The 25,763-nt window shown below is 34.6% G+C and overlaps 1 protein-coding gene across 8 annotated transcripts in view; it reads right to left on the reverse strand.

The window, feature by feature from the left end:
* Positions 1–25,763, reverse strand: part of msn (serine/threonine-protein kinase msn) — a 239,473-nt gene that overhangs the window by 175,807 nt on the left and 37,903 nt on the right. For all 8 annotated transcript variants that reach the window (XM_074185519.1, XM_074185518.1, XM_074185516.1 and 5 more), the window contains exon 3: positions 414–621. In XM_074185519.1, coding sequence (XP_074041620.1) covers positions 414–621 — 208 coding nt within the window. The remainder of the gene's footprint in view (positions 1–413; positions 622–25,763) is intronic.

A 25,763-nucleotide genomic window follows, 5' to 3' on the forward strand; every position in this document is an offset into this window, starting at 1 on the left:
GGGGCTGTACAACGGAGACCTCACCTGCAGATTATGCAACGAAGGGAAAGAAACAGCTCTACACATCTTATGCGAATGTGAGGCACTGAATCACAGGAAGCAGGCAATATATGGACGTACAAAAAGAGAAGATGGGGGAATAAACGCAATAAGCCCAAGAGGCTGCAGTGTTTTCTGGAGACTTGGACTAAATGGACAAGTCAGACAGCTCCCAAGGTACAAAAAAAAAATGTCCATCTTGGTGTTAGTAAGAGAAATAATTTTCCGGTAGGCCTTTGCCAGATTCTACTGTGTAGGAATGTTGAGAAGTGGATGTTTCAAATTTCAAATGTTTTATTTAGTGATTTACCTATTTTTCATCACCTTTGAACTATTCACTATGAGTTCTTGAGTCTGATAATTGTTATAAGTACCTGCACCGCAGTATTCCATAACCAGCCAGAGTTGGTCATCTTTTCCGGGAGGCGATTTTTTTATGAAAGCGCCATAGTATGTAGCTATATTTCGATGGTTTGAATACTTCTTGAGAACATTGATTTCCAATTTAATTTCTTCCTCTTCATCCTCTGTAACATCCATAACCTTAATAGCGGCCAGCTGTCCAGTTTTTGTATGACGGCCCTGTAACAAAATGAAAATTATGTAAAAATTTGAGAGGACTGACAAAAATTTAAACAAATGTTACTATAATGCATTTAATGAACCATATGCAGAATAATTCAGTTCATTGCACATATAATATCTGAGGTTAGGTTACTAGGTTTCTGAGGTCACTCTTGGGAAAGCATGTTGATTGATAATTCTGAACGAATTATAAAGTTTTTTTAATGAAGTAAGTGTATACAAGAACTGAATTGATTCAATGAATACAAAAGAAGAATATTTTAAGAAATCATATTGACATGTTTGAGGTGTTTCATAATTGGCAAAACTGGCATTTGACGTATGTCAAAACGTGTTTTCACTGTTAAAATGTATCATGTTAAATAAATTGATTTATTGTTTTGGTCACATATCATATATATCTACTGCATGTGTTGTTCATCCTATGACAATACGCACTTCAACCAAAAACAAATACATTAAAAACAAGTACTCTTCCCAATCACAAGAAATACAAATACTCTTCACGACGCGAGTTTCGCTAACCAAGTTGACGTCTGGTGTACTTCATATCCTAATCCATTTTATGGTCATTATCATTAACATGTTCTGATAATGCACATCTGTTTATGTTCCTCTCACAATCACTGCAGTCACTTCCATCAGAAAAAAATTATGTTTTGTAGAGATACTTATTTTCCTAAAAGGAAAAGATTAGTCAGAACAGCACTCAAGAAAAATTATTGACAAACCGCGCTCATCAGCGCGGTGTAGCCAAGTGCACAGATGGGCAACACTTGGTTGCCAAAAACGGGAGAAAACAGCACAAACGAACGGAGTCACCAACAGGAGCCTACCGCACATTTGTGATTTCAATTAGGACACCTAGAATTTCTAGGATATCCTAACATCACGGAAGCAGCTATAGCTACCTGCGTGACTTCCGGGTCCAGGATATAAATATAAAAGGGAAGGTGTTATCGAGTACTGTTCATGTTAAGGATTATGGGGATGATTGAAGATACAAGTCTTGTAACATAAAACGTGCGTTATATTTCTATCTCAAAAAACGATATGGTAGGCGTACGCAGTGTTGCCATCATAATCCAATATTATATTCAATAAATCATTGTTAGTTAACACCTCCCCCCAATGATTTATATTAACAGACCTAACATTACAATTAATAAGTTTTAACAGAATTAACAAACTAAAAATATACAATGCGAACTAAACTCTATTCCAACCCTAACTTATGTACAAAATAATTATGAGAGGTTTTGTTTAATGGTTTCGTAAAAATATCGGCTATTTGTTGCTTTGTAGGTATATGTATATACATAACACAAATTTCCTTACATTCTATTTTATGTTTAATAAAGTTGTATTTTACATCCACATGCTTCATTCTTTTTTGAACACGATTACATACAGAAAATATTGTACTTTTATTGTCTTCATATATGGTAGTGGTATTACAACTAACGTCTAACTCATTTAATAATTTCCTAATCCAACAAGCCTCCAGAGCGGCTTCATTGAGGGAGTATAATTCTGCCTCAGTAGTGCTTAAAGCTACAGTGCTCTGCTTTTTGCAACGCCAAATAACACTGTTGTCAAATACTTTAAATACATAACCAGTTGTAGATTTCCTATCTTTATCTACAGCAAAACTAGCATCAGCATATCCAACTAGTTGTTTCGTAGTTACAATTCTTATATTTTAAACTATAATCAATGGTACCCTTAACGTATCTTAAAATCCTTTTCAAGCATTGCCATAACCTTTCTGATGGTCTAGATTGATATCTTGCTAAATATGAAACAGCAGCACACAAATCAGGTCTTGAACCTACTAAAGCATACATTAAAGAACCTATACAAGCTCTGCATTTACGCTCTAAAGAGTAATCAACTGTACAATCAAGATTAACATTAACTTCCATGGGCGATTCACTAGCATTTGCTTCAGACAAAGCAAAATTTGTCAATATGGATTCTAAATACTCTTTTTGGTTAATATACAAATAGTTATTATATTGAATAATATGAATATCCAGATATTTTGAATTTTTAGATCCTAGATCTTTCATTTTAAATTCTGTATTTAAAATTTCTTTAAAATTATTTATCCTTGAATTGTCCTCACATAAAATTAATAAATCATCCACATGTAACAAAATGTAAATACCATCCTTAAAATATAAACAATAATCACTTTCTGCTCTTTGAAACCCTTTGCTTTCCATAAAATCGTAAAATTTATTATACCAATTGAAGATTTTTCAAGACCGTAATTATTTTTTTTTTATTTCAAGACATAATTTTTATTTGTATTTACACCAGGTGGGGCTTTAAATATACAATATCATCAATTTTACCATGAAGGAAAGCACCTTTAACATCCATTCGATGAATTAAATAGTTCCTTTGAACAGCGACTGATGAAAGAACTCTGAGAGTTTGTAATTTCAAAACGGGAGAATAAATTTCTGTAAAACTACCTTCCTGTTGGAACCCCCTTGCAACTAATCTAGCTTATTGGCGTGAAGTTATCCACAGATTTCTGGCCACACTTGCTGACGTAGAGGAAAATAAAAATCTATGGTTGGGATACGAAATTATTAGCACCCGTACTAATATCTGTGGCTGGAAATACCTATTCACTATAGGTTGAACGTGGAATTATTAAGACTATTTGGTGTTCAACTTTTTTATAGAATCTTGAGTAGATTGACGCGTAGATAATCGTTTTCTCATCAACAATACAAATTTAGGGAAAAATAAAATTGGAAATATTAGACTTACTTTCCAATATCCCATGTAAAATGATATCCGATGATGTGCGTCCATCAAAATTACACAACTTCCATAGTTTCTTGAGTACATTAAACTTGGTGATGACAGTTTTCTTGTCATCTAAACAGATTTCGAAAAAGAAATTGTTGAAACAATCAGACTCATTTTTTGAGATTCCTTGTATTCATGAGAATCACACAACTCTTATAGAATCTTGGGTAGATCGATATAGTGAAAACTCTGTTTTCTTGTCACCCATACAGATTTGCGATAAAAAATTGTTGCCACAATCAGACTCATTTTTTGAGATTCCTCGTAGAATTGGAACCAGAAGATGTGCGTTCATGAAAATCACACAACTCTTATAGAATCTTGGGTAGATCGATATACTGAAAACCGTGTTCTTGTCACCTCTACAGATTTCGATAAAAAAATTGTTGCAACAATCAGACTCATTTTTTGAGATTCCTTGTAGAATTGGAACTAGACGATGTGCGTTCATGAAAATTACACAACTCTTATAGAATCTTGTGTAGATCGATATAGTGAAAATCGTTTTCTTGTCACCCACACAGATTTCGAGAATAAAATTGTTGCAACAATCAGACTCACTTTTTAAAACACCTTGTAGAATTGGAACCATATGATGCGCGTTCATGAAAATCACACAACTCTTATAGAATCTTGGGTAGATCGATATAGTGGAAACTGTTTTCTTGTCACCTATACAGATTTCGATAAAAAAATTGTTGCATCAATCAGACTCATTTTTTGAGATTCCTCGTAGAATTGGAACCAGAAGATGTGCGTTCATGAAAATCACACAACTCTTATAGAATCTTGGGTAGATCGATATACTGAAAACCGTGTTCTTGTCACCTCTACAGATTTCGATAAAAAAATTGTTGCAACAATCAGACTCATTTTTTGAGATTCCTTGTAGAATTGGAACTAGACGATGTGCGTTCATGAAAATCACACAACTCTTATAGAATCTTGGTAGATCGATATAGTGAAAACTCTGTTTTCTTGTCACCCATACAGATTTGCGATAAAAAATTGTTGCCACAATCAGACTCATTTTTTGAGATTCCTCGTAGAATTGGAACCAGAAGATGTGCGTTCATGAAAATCACACAACTCTTATAGAATCTTGGGTAGATCGATATACTGAAAACCGTGTTCTTGTCACCTCTACAGATTTCGATAAAAAAATTGTTGCAACAATCAGACTCATTTTTTGAGATTCCTTGTAGAATTGGAACTAGACGATGTGCGTTCATGAAAATTACACAACTCTTATAGAATCTTGTGTAGATCGATATAGTGAAAATCGTTTTCTTGTCACCCACACAGATTTCGAGAATAAAATTGTTGCAACAATCAGACTCACTTTTTAAAACACCTTGTAGAATTGGAACCATATGATGCGCGTTCATGAAAATCACACAACTCTTATAGAATCTTGGGTAGATCGATATAGTGGAAACTGTTTTCTTGTCACCTATACAGATTTCGATAAAAAAATTGTTGCATCAATCAGACTTATTTTTTGAGATTCCTTGTAGAATACAGATTTTCGATAAAAAAATTGTTCCAATTCTACAATGAATCTCAAAAAATGAGTCAAATTGTTGCAAAAATTGCAGTTTCGGAAATAAACATTTCCGAAAGCTTGACGTAATACCAAAGTTTTTCTTACTCTCTGGCATCCTCAAAATTGACTGCAACCCCACAAAAAGAAATCACATAGTGGTTTCGAAGTGTAACAACGTGGTTTTGTGTGTAACAACGAAAACTTAACAGAGCCGTTTTTGAATATAAAAAGTAAGATTTTTTAAAAAAGCTCGGACACGTCGATTTCTAATTAAAGGATGACACCTTTCAGACTAATCAGATTTTTTGTAGTACGCACCCCCCCCCCGGAGGGGTGCGTCCGACGACCCTTATTTAGATAGGGAAAGTAGGTCGAATGGCACCTTGTTTTAAAGGTTTTTCGAATACCTTTACAACTCTGTTAAAAGAACATTTTTGTAACGATTAGTTTTCGAGATAATTTGAAGTTGAAATTGCCATGTTAATAATACAGACAGACCACTCGGTAACTTGTATGCCTAAATAAAAATTTTTTCGAGCAGTTCTTCTATCAGTTTTTTGTAAAATAAAATCCCTTTTTTTAAATCAATACCCATTCCTCTTCTTCCAGTTTTCATTAGTATATCGTTCGATTGTTTTGTTTAAACGGGTCGTGTATTGTTATTTGTTTATAAATGCCTTACACTACTGCTGAAAGGGTTTCAGTTATTGCTTTATTTTTTGGCAACGACCAAAATGCTAATAGAATATCAATTTTATTTAACGAGCAAAACCCTGGTAAACACCTAAGCAGAAATCACGTTCTGGATTTGGTCACAAAATTCAGGGAGACAGGTTCGGTTTTAAATAAGAAAAGAAATGTTCAGAGAAGGGTAGTGAATGACGATAATGCGATTGGAGTGATTGGTCAAGTCATCGCCAATCCCAGGTTAAGTACCAGAGGTTTATCAGCAATGGCCGGAATAAGCCATATGAGCGCATGGATAATCCTTAAAAACCATAAATTCCATCCTTACAAAATTAAACTCGTCCATGAACTCAATGAGGATGATTTTGATCGAAGACATGAGTTTTGTGAGGACATGAGTGAGAGATTAATGCAAAATTCCGAGCTGCTTTATAACATCTGTTTTTCGGACGAAAGCTCATTTTATTTAAATGGTTGCGTGAACCATCACAATTGCTGTTACTGGTCGGATGAAAACCCAAGACAATACGCAGAAATACATACCCAACATCCCCAAAAGTTGAATGTCTGGGCCATTTTTCATTGATGAAAATTTAACCGGTGATTCTTATTTACAACTTCTTGAAGAGGCAATACAACCTCGTATAGTTGAAATAATTGAACATTTTCAACAAGACGGTGCACCACTCCATTATGCCCAGCAGGTTCGAAATTTTTTGAATAATCATTTTGAAGGACAATGGATTGGCAGAAGAGGTCCAATTGAATGGCCAGCACGATCACCAGATTTAACACCACTGGACTATTTTTTGTGAGTATATTTAAAGTCTAAAGTGTATGCTACACAGCCAGCCAATTTAGATGAATTACGTCGTCGAATTATTGATGAATGTCGAGCTACAACTCCTGAGATGTTGAATAATGTAAGAGCAAAATTCGAACAAAATCTTTATTGTTGCATGGAGCAAAATGGCGCACATTTTGAACATTTACTCTAAATTTCCTATGTGAGTTACCCTTATTAGGTGTTACTTTTTTTGTTTGTGCTTTAAAAACAATTATTGGGATTTATTAACTCTAAAACAGTTTTTTAAACTTTTCTGTGTCATCAGCATTCAAGGAAATCAGCAGGTTGTATTCGTTGTGTAGGTAAGTTTTTAGTATGATTCACTTTTTTGTCAGAAGCATAAAATATCCACGTCAAAAGGCAACCTTCATTAGGAGGTGCCACTCAATTTACGTAAAATGTAAGGGTGGTAACCAAACCCATCCCCCGAAAAAATCTCGTAATAAACAAATAATTCTTACTTTTTTACTAAATTAAATGGACACGTATTAGTAGGTTTTCATAAAAAGCAAAAGTTCATTTTTTTAATGAAAGTTCTGAACGTAAATTGTACCTCAAAAACAATTTGATTTATTTTAAAAAGAGTTGAACTCAACAAGGTGCCACTCGACCTACTTTACCTATCTAAATAAGGGTCGTCGGATGCACCCCTCCGAGGGGAAGCGTGCTACAAAAAATCTGATAAGTCTGAAAGGTGTCGGCTTAGTTAAGTTTTTGTTGTTACATATTAAAATCAATAATTATTTATAAAATTATTACAATGTGTTAAAACAACGATAAAAATAAAATAAATACTACAATAAAAATTAATTGGCGCTCCGGGGCGACTTCATTGATTCCAGTGGCGCATTTGCTTTTTCAGATTTCAATTGAAATATTATGTCTTAGTTTTAGTTAATTTGCGTGAAAACTTGAATGTAATTCCGTTATTTCCATTAAAAATATTTACGCTATTTGTTTTTTTCATCTGGCGGCATTTTATTGTTGAAATCATAAAAAAATATTCTCATGGCTATATCTGTTGATATAGAGTGTTTTTTTGTAACTGTTAGCTGTGTGAGTTTTCGAATTTTTGAGTTGTCATAACTTTGTTAATAATGAATATTTTTTCATGAACTTTTGGTCACACCTTTTTAGAGGCACTCTGAATCCAGTGGCGTAGTGATTTTTTCAATAAAAAACTCGCTAATAAAAAATCCCAATTTTCGACTAAGAGAAAATATCGTAGTATGCCCTGAAACTTTAATAAACATTTCAAATTCTAAGAGAAAATATCGTAGTATGCCCTGAAACTTTAATAAACATTTCAATTTCTGTCCCAAGGTAGACCTTTTAGTACTTGACATTTAAAAAAAAAATATTGAAATCAGTTTACAACTTCAAATTTTAGGGGGGTGTTTCCATTGCAATTGGCTGCACCGCGCTGATGAGGCCAATAGCCAGAAACACGTGTCCGCGGTTTGCCCCTTTTTTGAGTGTTTTATTCACGATGTTTTCCTTTTGATTTATATCATATACACTCAATAACATCTTTATCTCTGTATTTATATCCTGGACCCGGAAGTCACGCAGGTAGCTATAGCTGCCTACGTGATGATGTTAGATGATTCCTGGGAATGCTACGTCTTCTAATTGAAACTACAAATGTGCGGTTAGCTCCTGTTGGCGACACCGTGCATGTTTTTCATTTTTGATAACCAGTTGTAGTCCGTGAATAAATAAATTAACGGGGTCGCTCAGTCAAAAAAATCAAAAATCAAAACTCTGCTTTACTTTGCCAAGCTTTCGCTTCTAATGGGAAGCTTCTTCAGGGCCTATAATTTATTGAGTTGTGGGTTTTTTGCCAATGAATAACATTACAATTCACACTTACAGTAAAAATGAGTAAAAAACAATGAATTGAACATATAAATTGACGAGAGAAAGTTAAACATTTAATTTTTTGACTGAGAGACCCCGTTAATTTATTTTACTGTACATATCTCCAGTCGCTAAGATTCTCAACTTATTTATATACAGGGCTATTCAAATTCGTTTCTGTACATGGGGATCTCGTAAACGATAAGAGATAGAGTGCCGGTTAAATTATGGCAAAGTTGCGTATTTTAGAGACCTATTCAATTATGTAAAGAAATCGAATATAGCTCTTTTGGTTCTGGAGATATACAGGAAAAACAAAAAAATCCCAAAATTATTGTTTTGCCTATATCTTCTGTATGGCAGACATATTGAAAATCTGTTCACATTTTGCTATTGACACTTGATGTGGGCTCTCAGAATATATCCATGAATCTTTTATACATGGTGTCATCTGACTTAATACACTTATTTGCTGCATTGTTGCGAAATCATTCAAAATCCTCAATCTCGAGTCTTCCACATTTTCTATCTCTCTGCCAGCGTAAATCCTATTTTTCAATGTTCCCCATAGAAAATAGTCCAAAATAATAAGATCTGGTGATCTTACAGACCATCTTATTGTCCCATTATTTGTCTCGAAATGGAAGGACTCCAATTCGAACATTTATTGCACGAATAATTTTTTTGTGTATATAAATTACTTACTTCATTTCAATTTTCATTATAATTATAGTGTTCGTTTCGGATGTTATTATTGTTACCATTTTTTTTCTACTCATCAAAAACACATATAATATATTTTTGTTGTAGATATGTTTCAGATAATCATAAAAGGTTTTCTTATTCGAAGTTCATTGTAGAAAACGCTCAGAGCAATGGAAAAAATATGAATAGGTACCTAAAAATGAAAAAAAATTCTCTTAAAACCCTACGGTACGGACGTGAAAGTTGCTATTGTGTTTTACCGAAAAATCACGAAATATAAAATTTAATTTAATTTCTCAGTATGAAGTGAACGTTTACGATCCAAAAACTACAATAAAAAATACAGGTCAGTATTTAAAAATTCAAAGATGGGGGTGACCCAAGTCAGATGACACCCTGTATAAAAAATTCGTGGATATGGGAGAGCCCACATCAAGTGCCAATAGCAAAATGTGGACAGATTTTCAATATGTCTGCGAATAAAGAAGATATAGGCAAAAAAATAATTTGGGATTTTTGTTTTTCCTGTATATCTCCAGAACCAAAAAAGATATATTTGATTTCTTTACATCATTGAATAGGTCTCTAAAATAATCAACTTTGCCATTGTTTAACCGTCACTCTATCTCTTATCGTTTACGAGATACCCATGTACAGAAACGAATTTGAATAGCCCATATACAGGGTGTAACTAAATAAGTGTAAAACATTCAAGGAGGTGATTCCTCATCGAAAAAAAGATAGAATCTTTCATATAAAGAAATTTCATTGAAGCATCCCTTGTTAAGATACAGCCTCTTAAAGGGGGTACATAAAATTTGTATAACAATATTTTTCACAAGTACTAAAAATTTACAATATTGAAATTAACCTGAAGTTTTGAACTACCAAAAAGACACTTAACCAGAAATTTATTTGGTTTACCCCATGGTTGTAAGGGGTGGAAAACGCAACCCCTAAAACTTATTTCCAATGTAACTTTTTGTCTTATTATTTGTTTACCATTTAAAAATTTATTTTCGATAGCCTGTTTCATTCTTAAAAAAATGTCTCTTGGGTTTTTTGCCCAAAATAAACCAGTTCGCAGCAAAAAATTATTTTACGAACAACCACAGAGATACATCGTCATAAATGCGACAATACGAAACTTATCTATCTAGTAGGTCGCTATTAGCGATAGTGACAATTAAATTGGTATGACGCTGTCAGTTTGTGAATTTTCGAAATTGAAATAATACTAATTGTGTGTTGTTCTGTTCTTAATTTGTTACTTCAATAATTCACTTGTTATTAAAATGGCATATACAAATGAGAAAATGGCTGATATGCATTACGTTTACGGTCTGTCGCAGGGGAATGGGTTAGAAGCTTCTAGAAGATATGCTGAAATGTATTCTCAACGGCAGCATCCTTCACATAGAATATTTGCTCGACTTCATCAACGATTACGAGAATATGGTTCATTCGACAAAAGAACGCAGGATTGTGGTGGCCATCAAGAAGTACGAACACCACAGATTGAGGAAGCAGTACTTAATTTGATTGAAGAACAACCTACTAACAGTACTAGAAAGATTGCTTTCCAGCTAAATGTTTATCATATGACGGTATTTCGAATTTTAAAGGAACAACTCTTATACCCTTTCCATCTGCAACGAGTACAGGCACTGTTACCGCGAGACTTTCCGAACCGTCTTGAATTTTGCAATTGGATGCTGGAAATGATTAGAAGAAATCGTGACTTTATGAATACGATAGGATTCACAGACGAATGTAGTTTTTCACGGGACAAGATTATTCATTTTCATAATTACCACATATGGGCTGATGAAAACCCTCACGCTATTGTCGAAACTAACCATCAAGAACAGTTTTCTCTTAACGTGTGGCTCGGAATTTATTTGGGCCTCATTTTCTACCTCCTCGATTAAGTGGTGAGGCATACGTTCAATTAGTAAGAGAAGTGCATCCAGTACTGCTGGAAGAAGTACCTTTGGGCGTCAGAAGGAATATGTTTTTTATGCATGATGGGGTTGCCGCCCATTTTAGTCAAGTAGCACTGACTAAATGCAAATCAGTGGATTGGTCGAGGAGGACCACAGAACTGGCCCGCTCGATCCCCGGATCTCAATCCTCTCGATTTCTCTATTTGGAGCCATTTCCAGCATTTGGTTTATCGTACTCCTGTTCGCGATGTAGAGGACTTAAGAAACCGCATCATCGATGCGTGCAGGACAATCAGAGAGACTCCAGGAATATTTGAGCGAATACGTGGCTCAATGCGCCGACGTCTAGACGCATGCGTAATGTCTGTAGGTAGACATATTGAACATTTTCTATGATTTCTACATGTTGTGTTTTGTTATTAATACATTAGTTTCTTTTATTACACTTTAATCGTTTAATACAGGTACTAACTTCAAAATAACAATAAATCCAGTTCGCATTTATGACGATGTATCTCTGTAGTTGTTCGTAAAATAATTTTTTGCTGCGAACTGGTTTGTTTTGGGCAAAAAACCCAAGAGACATTTTTTGTTTAGAATGAAACAGGCTATCGGAAATAAATTTTTAAATAGTAAACAAATAATAAGATAAAAAGAAAGAAATTTTAGAGGTTGCGTTTTCCACCCCTTACAACCATGGGGTGAACCAAATAAATTACTGGCTGAGTGTCTTTTTGGTAGTACAAAACGTCAGGTTAATTTCAATATTGTAATTTTTTCAATGCTTCTGAAAAAAATTGTTATACAAATTTTACGTACCCCCTTTAAGGGTGCTCCAATGAAGTTTCTTTATTTGAAAGATCCTATCTGTTTTTCGATGACGAATCACATCCTTAAATGTTTTACACTTATTCAGTATACTTATATAAAATTGAATTGCTGTTCGTTAGTTTCGCTAGAACTCGAGAACGGTTCGATCGATTTGGCTAATTTTGGTTTTACATTATTTGTGGTCCAGGGAAGGTTTAAAAGGCGAAATAATATGAAAAACTAATAATACTAGAGAAAAAGTATTCAAGAGCGGCTGGACCAATTTTTATGATTTGGATTTGTCTCCGTCGGGAATATTAAGTATTAAAAAATTATACTTTTTCAATTAAAATGAACTCATGAACGGCTGGACCAATTTTCAAATTTTTGTGTTTTTTTATATTTTCCTCGTCCGCTTCGTCGGGAATAGGATAATAAGTATTGAAATATAATATTTTATCAATCAAAATAATAATAAGTAGCGGGCCCGGCGAACTTAGTTCCGCCAACAGTCAATAAATGAGCAGATTTAGGATTTTAAAATGGATACAAAATTATTAAGTTTAATAAAATAAATGGTATTGGTATATAACAAAATAAATGAGAATTGGTAGGAAGAGTGCACTCTTCAGTGACCCTTTATTATCACTACTCTCGTAGCAATGCATAAGGCTATCTCTTAGCTCATGCTTCCACTCAAAGCGTCCATTGTCATTGCCAGGATTGTCATCAGTAGGCAAATTATCGTTATGGGCCCACCACCTTGCCTCTGACCTCTTCGAGCGGGTCGATTATGGGGGTCCCTTTCTCGATGACTAAGAACCAAGTTTCGGGTCCGCTGGGTGGTTAGCCCTGTGGACCCACGGCCGGCACCGGAGGGAGAATAGTGTTCTCCTTTCCGGGTACGCCTGGGCTGCTGGTCCGGTTTTGCACCAGTTGCCCGGGTAAGGCCAAGGGTGTTAATGACCATTATTATTGGTATTATTATTATTATTTTTCATATATACTAACCTTCAACACCTTCCCTGAACTTCCACAAATAATTCAAAACCAAAATTAGCCAAATCAGCACTCTCGAGTTTTAGCGAGACTAACGAACAGCAATTCATTTTTATATAGAAGAAAAGAAGATAAAAAAGCAAATCATCAGTGATAATGGTGACGTGTTATAATAAAAAAATGTGTGCTTCTCGGGCCGCCCGACAGAAGTAATAACTTGAATAAAATCTTTTATTGATCACTTAGTGTATGTGCATATATTATAGCTACCATAAGCCAATTGATTCCTTTGTAGGATTAAATAATGATACTGATATTGTACAAACACAAAATTAGTATCATAATTTTTAAGCCACGTTTCACATAATAAGTACATACGTAGTTGCTTGCTGGATTTTTATAATACTGTCAATGGCAAACTGAAAACTGACCGTCTGTCCGATGAGAGAGAGGAGTCTACCTTCTGCTGACGTATGCGCGAGAGAAAGGGAAGCCAGACAGACTGGCGGTGTAACGCGTTAGGTAACGAAGCGGTTTACGCTCGGTTAAGAAGTTATCACTTCAAACTGCGCAACTGACAGCTCACATTCATTTTTACAGGTCATGTTCATTGTTCATTTGTATTATAACAAAACGCAACTGACAGTTCACGTAATGTTGTCAATGTCTATTGTTTGATTTAAATTATCGCAAAGTTGACCGGTAATGTGTTTGTTTTGTGCAAGAATTATTATAATATAAATCTTATTGTGACGATATTATTATTAACAATGCCGCGATCGAGAAGATCTGATTTTTCCGGACAAAGCCGTAATGCAATTAGGATTCGAAACATCGCGAATTCTTCATTGTTGGTGAAAAATTGGAAAAAACGCGATATTATGCTTACACGTCGCGATGCTAAGCAACTGCAACAAATATATGAAACACATCATTTGTATGACACGTTGCAATACCCGCTGATGTTTTGCAAGAATAAGATGGATATTATTTCAATATCAAAATGAAAAATCCATTGAATGGTGAGAATAAGTAGCATAGCTCAAACATGACGTAAGTTTGTTTGTTTCCAATATGCATAAAATATGCAATAAAACAATAGGCATGTGAATTTTACTTACAAAATAATAATTCAACTGTTTTAATTTTAGGTGAGGACACTACCAAGAAGGTTAGCAATATTGCGTTGACATGTACGTCAAAATCGAAACGAAGGCGCTCAACCTTCATTAGGTTGAACCAAGCCAAGGAGTATATCTATTTACATATTGCAATTAGCACCGAAGGAAATGCAGCTAATATTGGTCGATTGACTATGCTGCCGGCGACGTACGCAGGTAGTCCACACCATATGCATGAATATGCGCAAGATGCAATGACATAATATGTTCGTCATTATGGTCGGCCAGATCTCTTCACTACTTTTACGTGTAATCCAAAATGGATTGAATTTAGCCAAATGGTGCTTTCCGGACAAACGTCAAGTGATCGACACATCACCGCACCTGCATTCAGGCAAAATATATTGATGAGGAACTATATTTTCATCCGTACAGGGGCCCCCGTACAGGCCCATTCCGTCCTATCCATTTATTGGGAAATACTTCATTTAGATGATATCTCACTTCTGCCGAATAGTGAGCAGGTGCACCATCATGTTGTAACCACATTATATTGCGAAGATCAATAGGAATATCTTCTAACAAACCTGGTAAATCATTTCGTAAGGAATTGAGATACATTGTTCCATTTATATGTCCCTCAAAAACGTATGGACTAATTACATATTCTCCAATGATGCCTCCCCAGACATTTATCGACCACCATGTTGACAGTACACCTGTCTCAATAAATGGGGATTTTCTGTCAAATAATAATAGTAATTATGTCGATTCACCCGACCAGAAAATGTTAAAAAATCTTCGTTTCGACGAATTTTTCCCATGGCCCAATTGCAAAATCTCACTCTATTCTCAAAATCGGCATACAGTACTTCTTGAATTTCACTAGTTCGTACTTCCATTGTCTAATATATAAAATGATTTGAAACCTTCAAATAAACAGTACTTCTTGATGTAATAGAATGAGGTATGGATGAAAGCGATGTTTTTTCAAAACTCGTTGCACTGATCTCTCACTATCCACTATTTCACAAATTTGTCGTTGACTCCTACTAGGATCTTCTTCAACAGCAAGAAGAACTTGCAATTCATTATCTTCATTAGTAGCTGGCTTGATGCGCTCATGTTTGGAATAATTAATAGATCCAGTTTCAACGAATCGTCCCAAGACCTTTCGGAAAGATCTTTCATCTGGATGCCTTCTATCTGGATACCGTTGAGAATAAATTCTACTTGCCAATAAACAATTCCTGTCTGATTCACCTAATATGAAAATCATATCAATCAAATCACTTTTTGATAACAACATTCTGATGAAATTGTACCGACAGTTCAACTTCACGATTGACTAAAAATTTCAATATTCATTTGCAGCCAAATATTTTGTTCTGTCATTTGCCAGACTACTTGATTTCCAATAAATATTTCATTCGCTGAAAGGTTGTTTTAGACCGAAAGAATATGGCACAAATTCCGAGATTTTTGAAATTATTGTAACTATTCAAGAACGTCCATTTTGTGGTGTAATTCGCAACTTGTTTATCTAGCAACAGGTAATTTTAGGAATGGGGGATATTTTAAGGAAAGGGTATTTTTTGTACATTCTTATCAGTCGTCAAATGGATTTCGCTTTGAAAAAATGACCATTTTTCGAAAGAAATGCTCATTTAAGAAAAACTATTGAACTTAGCCATAGGGAACACTTAATGAAATTTGTAGAGGTTTCGTTGGCGCTTCTTATGGATCAATAATATACAGGGTGTTCCATTTAATCTAAGGAAGATTTTGCAAATTTTCATTTACAATATTTGGCAAGCGGTTTTTCATACCCTGTATATCACAGGTCGATTTCAGATTAGTAGCTGGCTTGATGCGCTCATGTTTGGAATAATTAATAGATCCAGTTTCAACAAATCGTGTCAAAACCTTTCGGAAAGATCTTTTATCTGGATGCCTTCTATCTGGATACCGTTGAGAATCAATTCTATTTGCCAATAAACAATTCCTGTCTGATTCACCTAATATGAAAATCAAATCAATCAAATAACTTTTTTATAACATTCTGATGAAATTATATCGAAAGTTCAACTTCACAATTCACTAAAGATTTCAATATTCATTTACAGGCAGATATTTTGATCGGTCATTTGCCAGACTACTTGATTTCCAATGAATATTTTATTCGCTGAAGGTTGTTTTAGACCGAAAGAATATGGCACAAATTTCGAGATTATTGAAATTATTGTTACTATTCAAGAACGTATATTTTGTGGTGTAATTCACAACTTGTTTATCACATGGGGCGATATTTTAAAGAAAGGGTTGGACAAAAACTATGCATCAAATGAAGAAATTACACGGTAATCTATTTAGAGAATAAATGTGTTTAAACATAACATTTATCTCGATCACAGTCGTCACATATGAATTTCACAGTAAAAAAATCATTGATATAATGGCGATAAAATAGAGAGTTGTCATTTTTAGATTTTAAAAAAATAAGAAAAACTATAGGACACGCTATAATGTACAAAATTGAAACAAGATATCTTTTGTATATTCTTATCAGTCGTCAAATGGAAGATTCTGCAAATTTTTATTTTCAATATGTGACAAGCGGTTTTTCATACCCTGTATATCACAGGTCGATTTCAGATATAACGCTCGAGAGAGTTACCACTGTAGGATATTTGACAAAAAAAAATCAATTGGACTTGGCACAACTTTATAATTTTATAATTTCAAATATTCTGAGTGACGAATATTGGAAAAAACCTGTTGTGCTAGATATCTCGAAAACCGTCAATATTTTCGAAGTGAAGTGTCTCTGTGTGAAAGTGTCTTTTATTTTCTATGCAGAAACAGAAAAAGCGATAAAAATATATTGCCATTTAAAAAAACACAGTTGGGATCCGCCCAGAAAAAATTGAACACCCTGTGTGAACGCCAATATTTTTATTTTGTCGAGGTCGAGCAATAAGGTAATATAGAAATTTACATTCCTATCTGTTTCCTAAATAGAGATATGGAACACCGCGCCACTGTTGCAGGACCGTGTATAATAAATCGCAACTTCAGGAAAACTGGTTACCACTGGTCTAAGATTTTCCTGAGACAACTTCTCCTCAGAGTTAATAAAACTAGAGACCCGCTCAACGCTATCAACAAAAAACAATTTAAATATTGGCAGCTTCTAGTTCAGTTTTCACCATAGATATCAGTGATAAAGTTAATACACTTGAAATTCATATGTTGCTTTCCACCTTTTGTTACTTTTTTAATAGTTTTCCACATATCTTTAGGGATATTTTTATTCGAGTCAACTTTTTGTTTAAAGTATTACTTTTTTTATTTAAAAAAAATTAACCTCATTTCATTTTGATTTATTTTTATTCCAAATTGGCACTGGTCGTTTTTTGGAAGTATTTATATAAATTGTCCTTTGTTTAGAAATTGATTTCATTTCATTATCGTACCAAGGAACCTTATATATTGGTGAATTTCATTCACATCAGTGAAATTACTCGACCATTCACATTCAATCATCCTCAAGTTGATACTATGAAAAACCTCATCAGTTAACGTCCGTGTGAAAAAAGGTGTTGTATTGCAAAGTCACTATTCTGTATATTGATGAAAATTATTCAGTGATCAGTGATCTTAGGCTCATGGTGAATAGAAACATTTAGATTATTCCGATTTGATATCACATAATCAATTCTTGTCGAATCACCAGATGTTCAATACAAAAAGTCATCATTATATTTTATTTTTTTTACTGTGAGTAGTATTACTAAGATATTCTATATTTGCATCACCAATCAAAAGACACGTTTATTACTCATGAAGTAGTACAACACCATTGTTCAAATTTATCCAGGAACACATCATGACTTGAATTTGGGTAATGATAGAGTCCACCTACTGAAAATTTTGTGTTATTCAATTCAATTTTGATAAATTGGCACCAGTAATTGGTATCCAGTATACATTTTTTTGTAACGAATAACTAATATCTCCTCTTACTCAGCGGCGGCTCGTCAGAGGAGGCTTAGCCTCCCCATAAAATTTGAGGCTATTCATCGCAATAAATTAAAAGATATTGACAAATAATTATGATAATTTTTATCTAAAAATGCTTGGGTATCATTACTTTACCATTAATTTTTAATATAAATACATAATATGCCCGAAAAAAACACTATCGCTCACTACCTAGTACGTACCACACTGTATCCTGCATCAACAAACGTCAAACGCACCGCCCATGAACGAATAAACCATCAACCCGAAATAATAAATGCCATACGTTACAAAGGAGCCAAGCCTCCAACCGCTTTAAAAAACACAAGCTCCGCGAGACCGAACCAACCAGCGATATACGTCCCGATTTGTAATTTTGGTTGCGGAAATTATAACGTTAGAGGAGGCTAGCCTCTAGTTGGTCTCCGTTAGTGCACGACTGCAACACAGGTTGCCGTAACCGACCGGGACTGAAAAATATTTCGGTAAATAGTTTTAGTGTTTCTTGATGATATTTGTTATTTGTATATAAAACAGGCAGTATTGTATTATATCAGTGCTTTTTGGTAATATTTTTAATGAAGTGTTTTCTTTCAATTTCAAGTTGTTTTCAGGTTTTCACTTTTCGGTAAGTTTTTTTTCCATTTATTATGGATAAGTTGGACGAAATTAAAAAAATCTGATGATATAGTCGATTGGTTGCTGGAAGGCCTCAACCAAATTTGATTTCAATTAAAGCGTCAGATAATCGACAAAATCGAGGATTTAATATTAGTTGGTACGATAAATACGATTGGTTAACCGGCTCCATTGAACGAGAAAAACTTTTTTGTTGGCCCTGTGTTTTATTTTCCGTACAAACCGAATACCAAACGTGGTCTAAAATAGGATACTCCGATTTAAAAAATCTACCTCGTTCTACAGAAAAACATTTTAAATCTAAGGAGCATATATTTTCGTCTTATAAATTAAAATTGTTTAGCAAACAAAATATAGCAAGAGCTTCAGGTACAGGTCAAAAAGAGACCATAATTTCTTTAAACGGTAGAGTTTTTTCGGACACCTCAAAAACCATCCAAAATGAGTTTATAGACAGTGTGGCATATACTATTAAGGAAAATATAAGCAAGGAGATTGAAAGTGTTTTTTTGCATGGGAAATTGATGAAACTACCGATATTACCTGTATATCACAACTTTCAATCGTTTGTATGTCAAAGATGGTAATGTGACAGAACGTTTTATGGGTTTTCATGATGTTTCATCTGAGCGCACAGCTGACGATTTGTTTATTTTTTTAATTCGTACGTGTGACACCTATAATTTTAGGCAAAAGTTAATTGCGCAAACCTATGATGGGGCTGCGGTCATGGCCGGCCATTTAAATGGTTTACAAACTAAAATAAAGTCCATAGCTCCTCATGCACTTTTTACGCATTGTCATGCCCATGACCTAAATTTAGTATTAAGCAAAGCGTGCAACAATAAAAGATTGCCGCGTATTTTTTTCAAGTTTGTCTGGATATTCGGCATTCTTTTCAAAATCCACCAAAAGAAGTCATGTTTTAAATGAAATATGTGGTAGCCGAATGCCAAATTTGTTGCTACGCGTTGGAATTCTATATCTAGAGCAGTAATAGCAGTAATTTCAGTGCATTCAAACAAAGACAAATTGATTAATGTCTTTGATTTTATCCTAAACAGTGGCGATTTTGAAACCGACGACCAAAGTCTTAGGGAGGAGAGAGGTTTCAAATATATTTTAAATGATCACAAGTTTTGTTTCTTGTTAGAAATATTTAATTTAATATTTGAACATACCGATGTTGCTTTTTCTATTCTTCAAAATAAATCAACAAATATTAATTACTCAAAACAACGGTTGAAAAGAAAGAAAAGAAAACGGTTGGTGTTAAAAGAGGAATATTAAAACCTTCCTCTTTGAAGATGATCACTTGGTGATCGAAACACGTGTCGAGGTGTTAAAAATAACGATTTGGTGTTGGGAAAAAACTCCAGTAATATTATTTAGTTTCCTCAGCATCACATTTAGCACACTTTTTGGCGGGTAAAGGTACGGTCGGGTCTGAATCAGCTCTAAATATTAAAACTTGCAAAAAGTGCAGAAATAATTTAAAAACCGGTGTAAAATGCACAAACTGTTCTAACTACTTCCATGTTAGTTGTGCAAAATCTCTGAACCATGTGAATTTCATAAGTGAGGATACAGTTGCATGTTGTCCAGTGAAAGTTCGAATGAATGATCGAATTCACAGTGATGACAGATCAAGCATTCTTCGATGCCCTTGGAAACCTTTCAACAGACAACAATGTAGATATCAACATATTCAACTACGTTATAAAACAAAAAGATATGTTGATAAATGAACTGCGAGAGAATATTCAATTCCTAAAAACTCAAATAGAGGAGATGACCAACTTGAAGGCTTCTTATCATGCCACGAAAAACGGACCCTCCGAAAAAAAAGGCGGAGACAAGAAAACATATCCTGATAAAACTAAATCAACGAATGATGCTTCTCCCAATATAAACAATGATTCCAGCTCCTCTGGCTCTTCTGTAAATTCTATAATTACAAGACAAGAAGTGTCCAATGCAATTTTGCAAACCCAAACCAGTCAAGCAATGGATGACATTATTAATCTGACGAAAGACCCGCAAATTACGGGAGAATGGAATCAGGTTACAAAAAGAAAACCTAGACAACTTGTCATCGGTAAAAACAACTCCTAATGGTAAAGAACTGAAAGGTGTACCCAAACATGTAAGTCTCCATGTCTACATAACGGATCCCTCCATGACTGTTGAAGATCTTCAGGGATGTACAAAATCTTATTTTCCCGAAGTGAAGTGTGAAGCCTCACCATCCAAATTCCCTGAAATATACTCTTCGTTTAAACTAACAATTTTTGAACATCACCTTGATGATGCAATGGATCCTTCCAAATGGCCTGATAATGCTCATGTACAACGTTTTTTACACCTTCGCCAAAAAGTGACGCATAAGGACCAGCTAATGAGATAAATGGCAAGTTTGACCTTTTATTAATGAATATTCAGTGCCTTACGCAAGACAAAGTTGACAATATAACTATAGAAAATTTCTACAATCAACTCAATTTTATCTGCTTAACAGAAACTTGGTCCATTGTTGAAAATATAAATGCCACCAATTTTCCAAATTTTAACTTATGTAGCCACTACTGTAGGAAACTATCTAGGGGTGGGGGTGTAAGTATATGGGTCAATTCTGACCTGAATGTCAAACCGCTAGATCTCTCTGAATTCTGTGACGAGGAAAATATAGAAATAACTGGTGTATCCTGGGAATGTTTGCCTGGTAAAAGGTACATAATTTTAACAAGCTACCGATCTCCCACTGGAATCTTCAATATTTTCTTTCATAAGCTAAATGACTTATTAAATAACATTTTCCACAAAAATGTTGCCATAATTCTCAATGGTGATTTTAATCTAAATTCATTTGGGAATAATGATAAAATTAGTTTCTCTCAGCCATTGACAACATATAACCTCAATCCCAGAATTCATGAACCAACACGTATCTGCTCTACAACTCGAACAATACTTGATCAAATCTACAGCAACGACACCGACTGTGACAATTATGTAGTTCAGGACAATAATATCTCGGACCATCGTACGATTCTTTATTCTTTCAACAAGCTCGTACTCAGGAACGCCAATGATAAAATCTATATATCTAAACGAATTATGAACGATATAAACATCAACAATCTTATAAAGGCACTCCAAAATGAAACATGGGCAGAGGTTTATTCAGCAACCAGTTCAGAAACGAAATTCAACTCTTTTCATGACACTTTATTATATCATTATAGTGTTATATGTCTACTTATAAAAGTTAGAATATCAAAGCAAAAAACGGATTTCGGTAGAGAATGGGTAAACGAAATAGTCAAAAAAATCTAGTCAAAATTTAAAAACTTCATTTCAGGCTCAAAAAACGGATCCAAAACTAAACGCAATATACAAAACAGCTAGAACAAATCACTCAAATTTGATCAAATATACAAAGAACCATTACTATATCAACAAAATTCATTCATCTTCCAACATAAACAAGACCACATGGAGTATTATTTCTACTCTGAACGGAAAATACACTACTCACAAAAACATCTCCCTCAAAACAGGTGATGAAGTTATCAATAATCCAAAATCTGTATCCGAAGCCTTCAATGATTTCTTTATTCAGGCGCCGTATGACACCATTAAAAAAATAATCAATAAAAGTCACTCACCTTCTAAGAATATGAATAAAAATATGCCTAATAGTTTCTTTATCAGATACGTGACTGAACAGGAAATTATGGATACTATAAAGTACAAACTCCAAAATAAACACACCTGTGGCACAGACGATATTTCTGGATTTCTAATTAAAAAAATCGCCGCCTCTATCGTCGAACCTCTCACTCATGTAATAAATGCCTCCCTTCAAGAGGGCTTATTCCCATCGAGATTGAAGAATGCTCTTGTATCTCCAATTCTAAAAAAACATGATCCGCAAAATATGGAAAATTATCGTCCCATTACTGTTTCCCCCATATTCCCCAAGCTTTTTGAATACACAATGCTTGCACAACTTGTGAACTTTCTAAATATAAACAGTTCACTTCACGCAAACCAGCATGGTTTCCGCACTGGACATTCCACAGAGAGTGCTATTCATTGCCTTTATGTAAAAATTGTTAATGGGACACAATCCAACTGGATTATTCTGTGACCTCAGTCGAGCTTTTGACTGCGTAATACATAAACAACTACTTGATAAACTTTATCAAAAAAGGAATTCGAGGGAAATCCCACGATTGGTTCAGTTCTTTTCTCGAAGGAAGAACCCAGAGAGTAAAAATTAGCCACACTAGTGCAAATAAAAAAACTCACATATTTATCATTTCCACAAGAAAATAATATTGGTGTACCTCAAGGCTCTGTCTTGGCTCCTATACTTTTTATCATCTATATAAATGAACTCTCAATAGTTTTACCGGAAGCGTTCACTTGCTTATATGCTGACGACGCTACTCTACTCCCCTCAGATAAATCAAAATTAGAACCTAACGTCACTGATATCCTACACGGTTGGTTAAGTAAAAACTCGCTATATCTCAATCCTTCCAAAACAAACTACATGACATTCCATACCAGTCAAAACCTCAATTTACCTGCCTTAAACCTGAACCTATGCGGTATCTCTATCGAACCCTGTACCACTATTAAATTCTTTGGCATTTCTCTTGACAACGATCTTACTTTTAAAACACACTGCAAAAATCTCACCGGCTCACTGAACTCTAAATGCTATCAAATCAGAATGTTAAAAAATGTATTGAACACTGAAGGTCTACTATTATTTTATTATGCTCAAGTTCAATCCAAAATTACTTATGCAATCAGTACATCTCCAGTCGCTAAAGATATATTCATTGCACAAAAACGAATAATTCGTTTCATAACAAATGCACCGAAGCTGCAGTCATGTCGAAATCTCTTCAAGAAACTCGGTATTCTTTCTTTTTACGGTCTCTATATTTTGGAAGTCGCAACATATATTCATAAAAAGAAAAACACGTTTCTCACAAGTACTGACTTTCATAGTTACAACATCAGGAGAAGAAACGAGCTACGCCTACCAAAGTCACGTCTAAACCTCCGTCACAATCTACCTGATATAATGGGATTGAGACTATACAGGCTGATTCACGGTGGATGGCACATTAGACGTTTCTGGTGAACCAGACAACGGATCACTTTGAAAATTTAATGGAGGGCATATTCGGACATTCTCTAGCCAACTAAAATATTTTCGACAATGCGGTGTTACCGCTTCTATTAGAAAGCAGTAGCAACTTTGATTTTTCAAATGGAACACTCTGTATATAATATTATTTTTGGAATCTCCAACAATTGCCCGACAACTTTTCTCGATATTTCCCTATACCTATCTGTTACCGTTTTCGAAATAAAAATTAATTTCAATTTTTTTCTTCGAAAATCATGACTTCTAAAAATGCCGATATCTTTTAGTTAAGAAGTACTATGATATCGAAATTTGGTTTGGAGTTAGGTGATACTTGGACACTTCCCACACGTCAGCTTAACCTCCGTTACTTCAATACAGGGTGGTAAAAAAATACAGTTTTTTCGTTTGCTTGAAAAAGTTGCTGAAATTTGATTATTTTAAATGGAACACTCTGTATATTATTGAAAATTCAGAAAGCTGCTGAAATTTGCTTTCTTTCTATGTCTGTTTAAAAAAATCTGTTTAAAATCTGTTTTTCCGTTAACCAGCTGTCGCACCCCTACGAACGACAACCCTCAGAAGTCGAAACTTGTGCGAGCCAAGGATTAACGAGGTCTTACCTTTTAACGTGTGATTCCTAACACGGGTTGTCGGTAGCAAGTGAAGATCGATCGTTCAGACTAGGGCTTGAACCACCGACCAGCACGGCAGTCAATTCGAGTGAGTGAACAAAGCACCCACACCGAACCGCTTGGCTACCGACATACCTATACCTAACTAGTCAAGTTTCGGACTTATGAACATTTATTTGTGAAAATGTCCCTTCAGAATGGTATTTCCATTTGGTATTTGGTAAGCAGGCCATGATTACTATTTGACAGTAGCGTTGTGACATTCTCCTAATAATATCGACATTTTCGTCACTTCAGAAGTTGCAAATACCTTCAAAACGATGGAACAAAACTATTCAAACGAAGTTCTTATGAATTTATTTATTATTTTTGGACAGTGTGACAAAATTATCAGCAGAACATGTAGAAAGTTCAATGATATGTATCCGAATCTACTTCCAATGAACCTCAAGAAATTTATACGAATTCAGAACAATTTCAATGCATTTGGATCAACTTCAAAAGCACCAAGAAACTTGCCTCGACCCGTAACTTTCGAAGACAACCAGATTAATGTCTTAGCATATTTTCACGCATTTCCCGAGTCATCGGTAAGAAGTGCTGAAGAAGATTTGGGTATAAAATATTCATCGGTTCAAAGAATCTTGCGAAGACATCAAATGCATAATTATAAATTCACCAAAATTCAAGCAATGAAGCCTCAAGATCCTCAACAGAAAGTAGAATTTTGTGAAATGTTGTTTACAATGTTGTTTGGACAGCGTGACAAAATCATCAGCAGAACATGTAGAAAGTTCAATGAAATGTATCCGAATCTACCGCCAATGAACCTCAAGAAATTTATACGAAATTTAAACGAAATTTATAAACTTTAAAAAAGCACCAAGAAACTTGAAATTGGAAATATTGATATGAATAATTATAAAAAAGTAAAACAATCATGTTGAATATTTCAAAATATGTTCGAATCGCTGGCCGTTCACTTCCAAGCACTTTAAAATGCGGGTGTTGACTGCTTTCGTGGTGGCAGATCTGATTTCATTGGGATCCAAATCTTCAAATGTTTGGGCAATCCTTTCTAACAATTCATCTCTCGAACGCACGGGTATTTTGTAAACTTTTTCTTTAAACATTCCCCACAAATAAAAATCTAATGGATTAAGATCGGGTGATCTCGCTGGCCAATACCATGGTCCCAAGCGCCTCATCCACCGATCGTCAAATAGTCTACCCAGTTCTGCGCTCACTTCTCTTGTGCAATGTGCAGGGGCTCCGTCTAGTTGGTACCAACAGTTTCGATAATCTTCGAGTGGCAGATTATC

The sequence above is a fragment of the Leptinotarsa decemlineata genome, unplaced genomic scaffold (assembly GCF_025532065.1).
Source record: "Leptinotarsa decemlineata unplaced genomic scaffold, Ldec_3_MD MMD2_tig00026375_RagTag_RagTag, whole genome shotgun sequence".
Taxonomy (NCBI): Eukaryota; Metazoa; Arthropoda; class Insecta; order Coleoptera; family Chrysomelidae; genus Leptinotarsa; species Leptinotarsa decemlineata.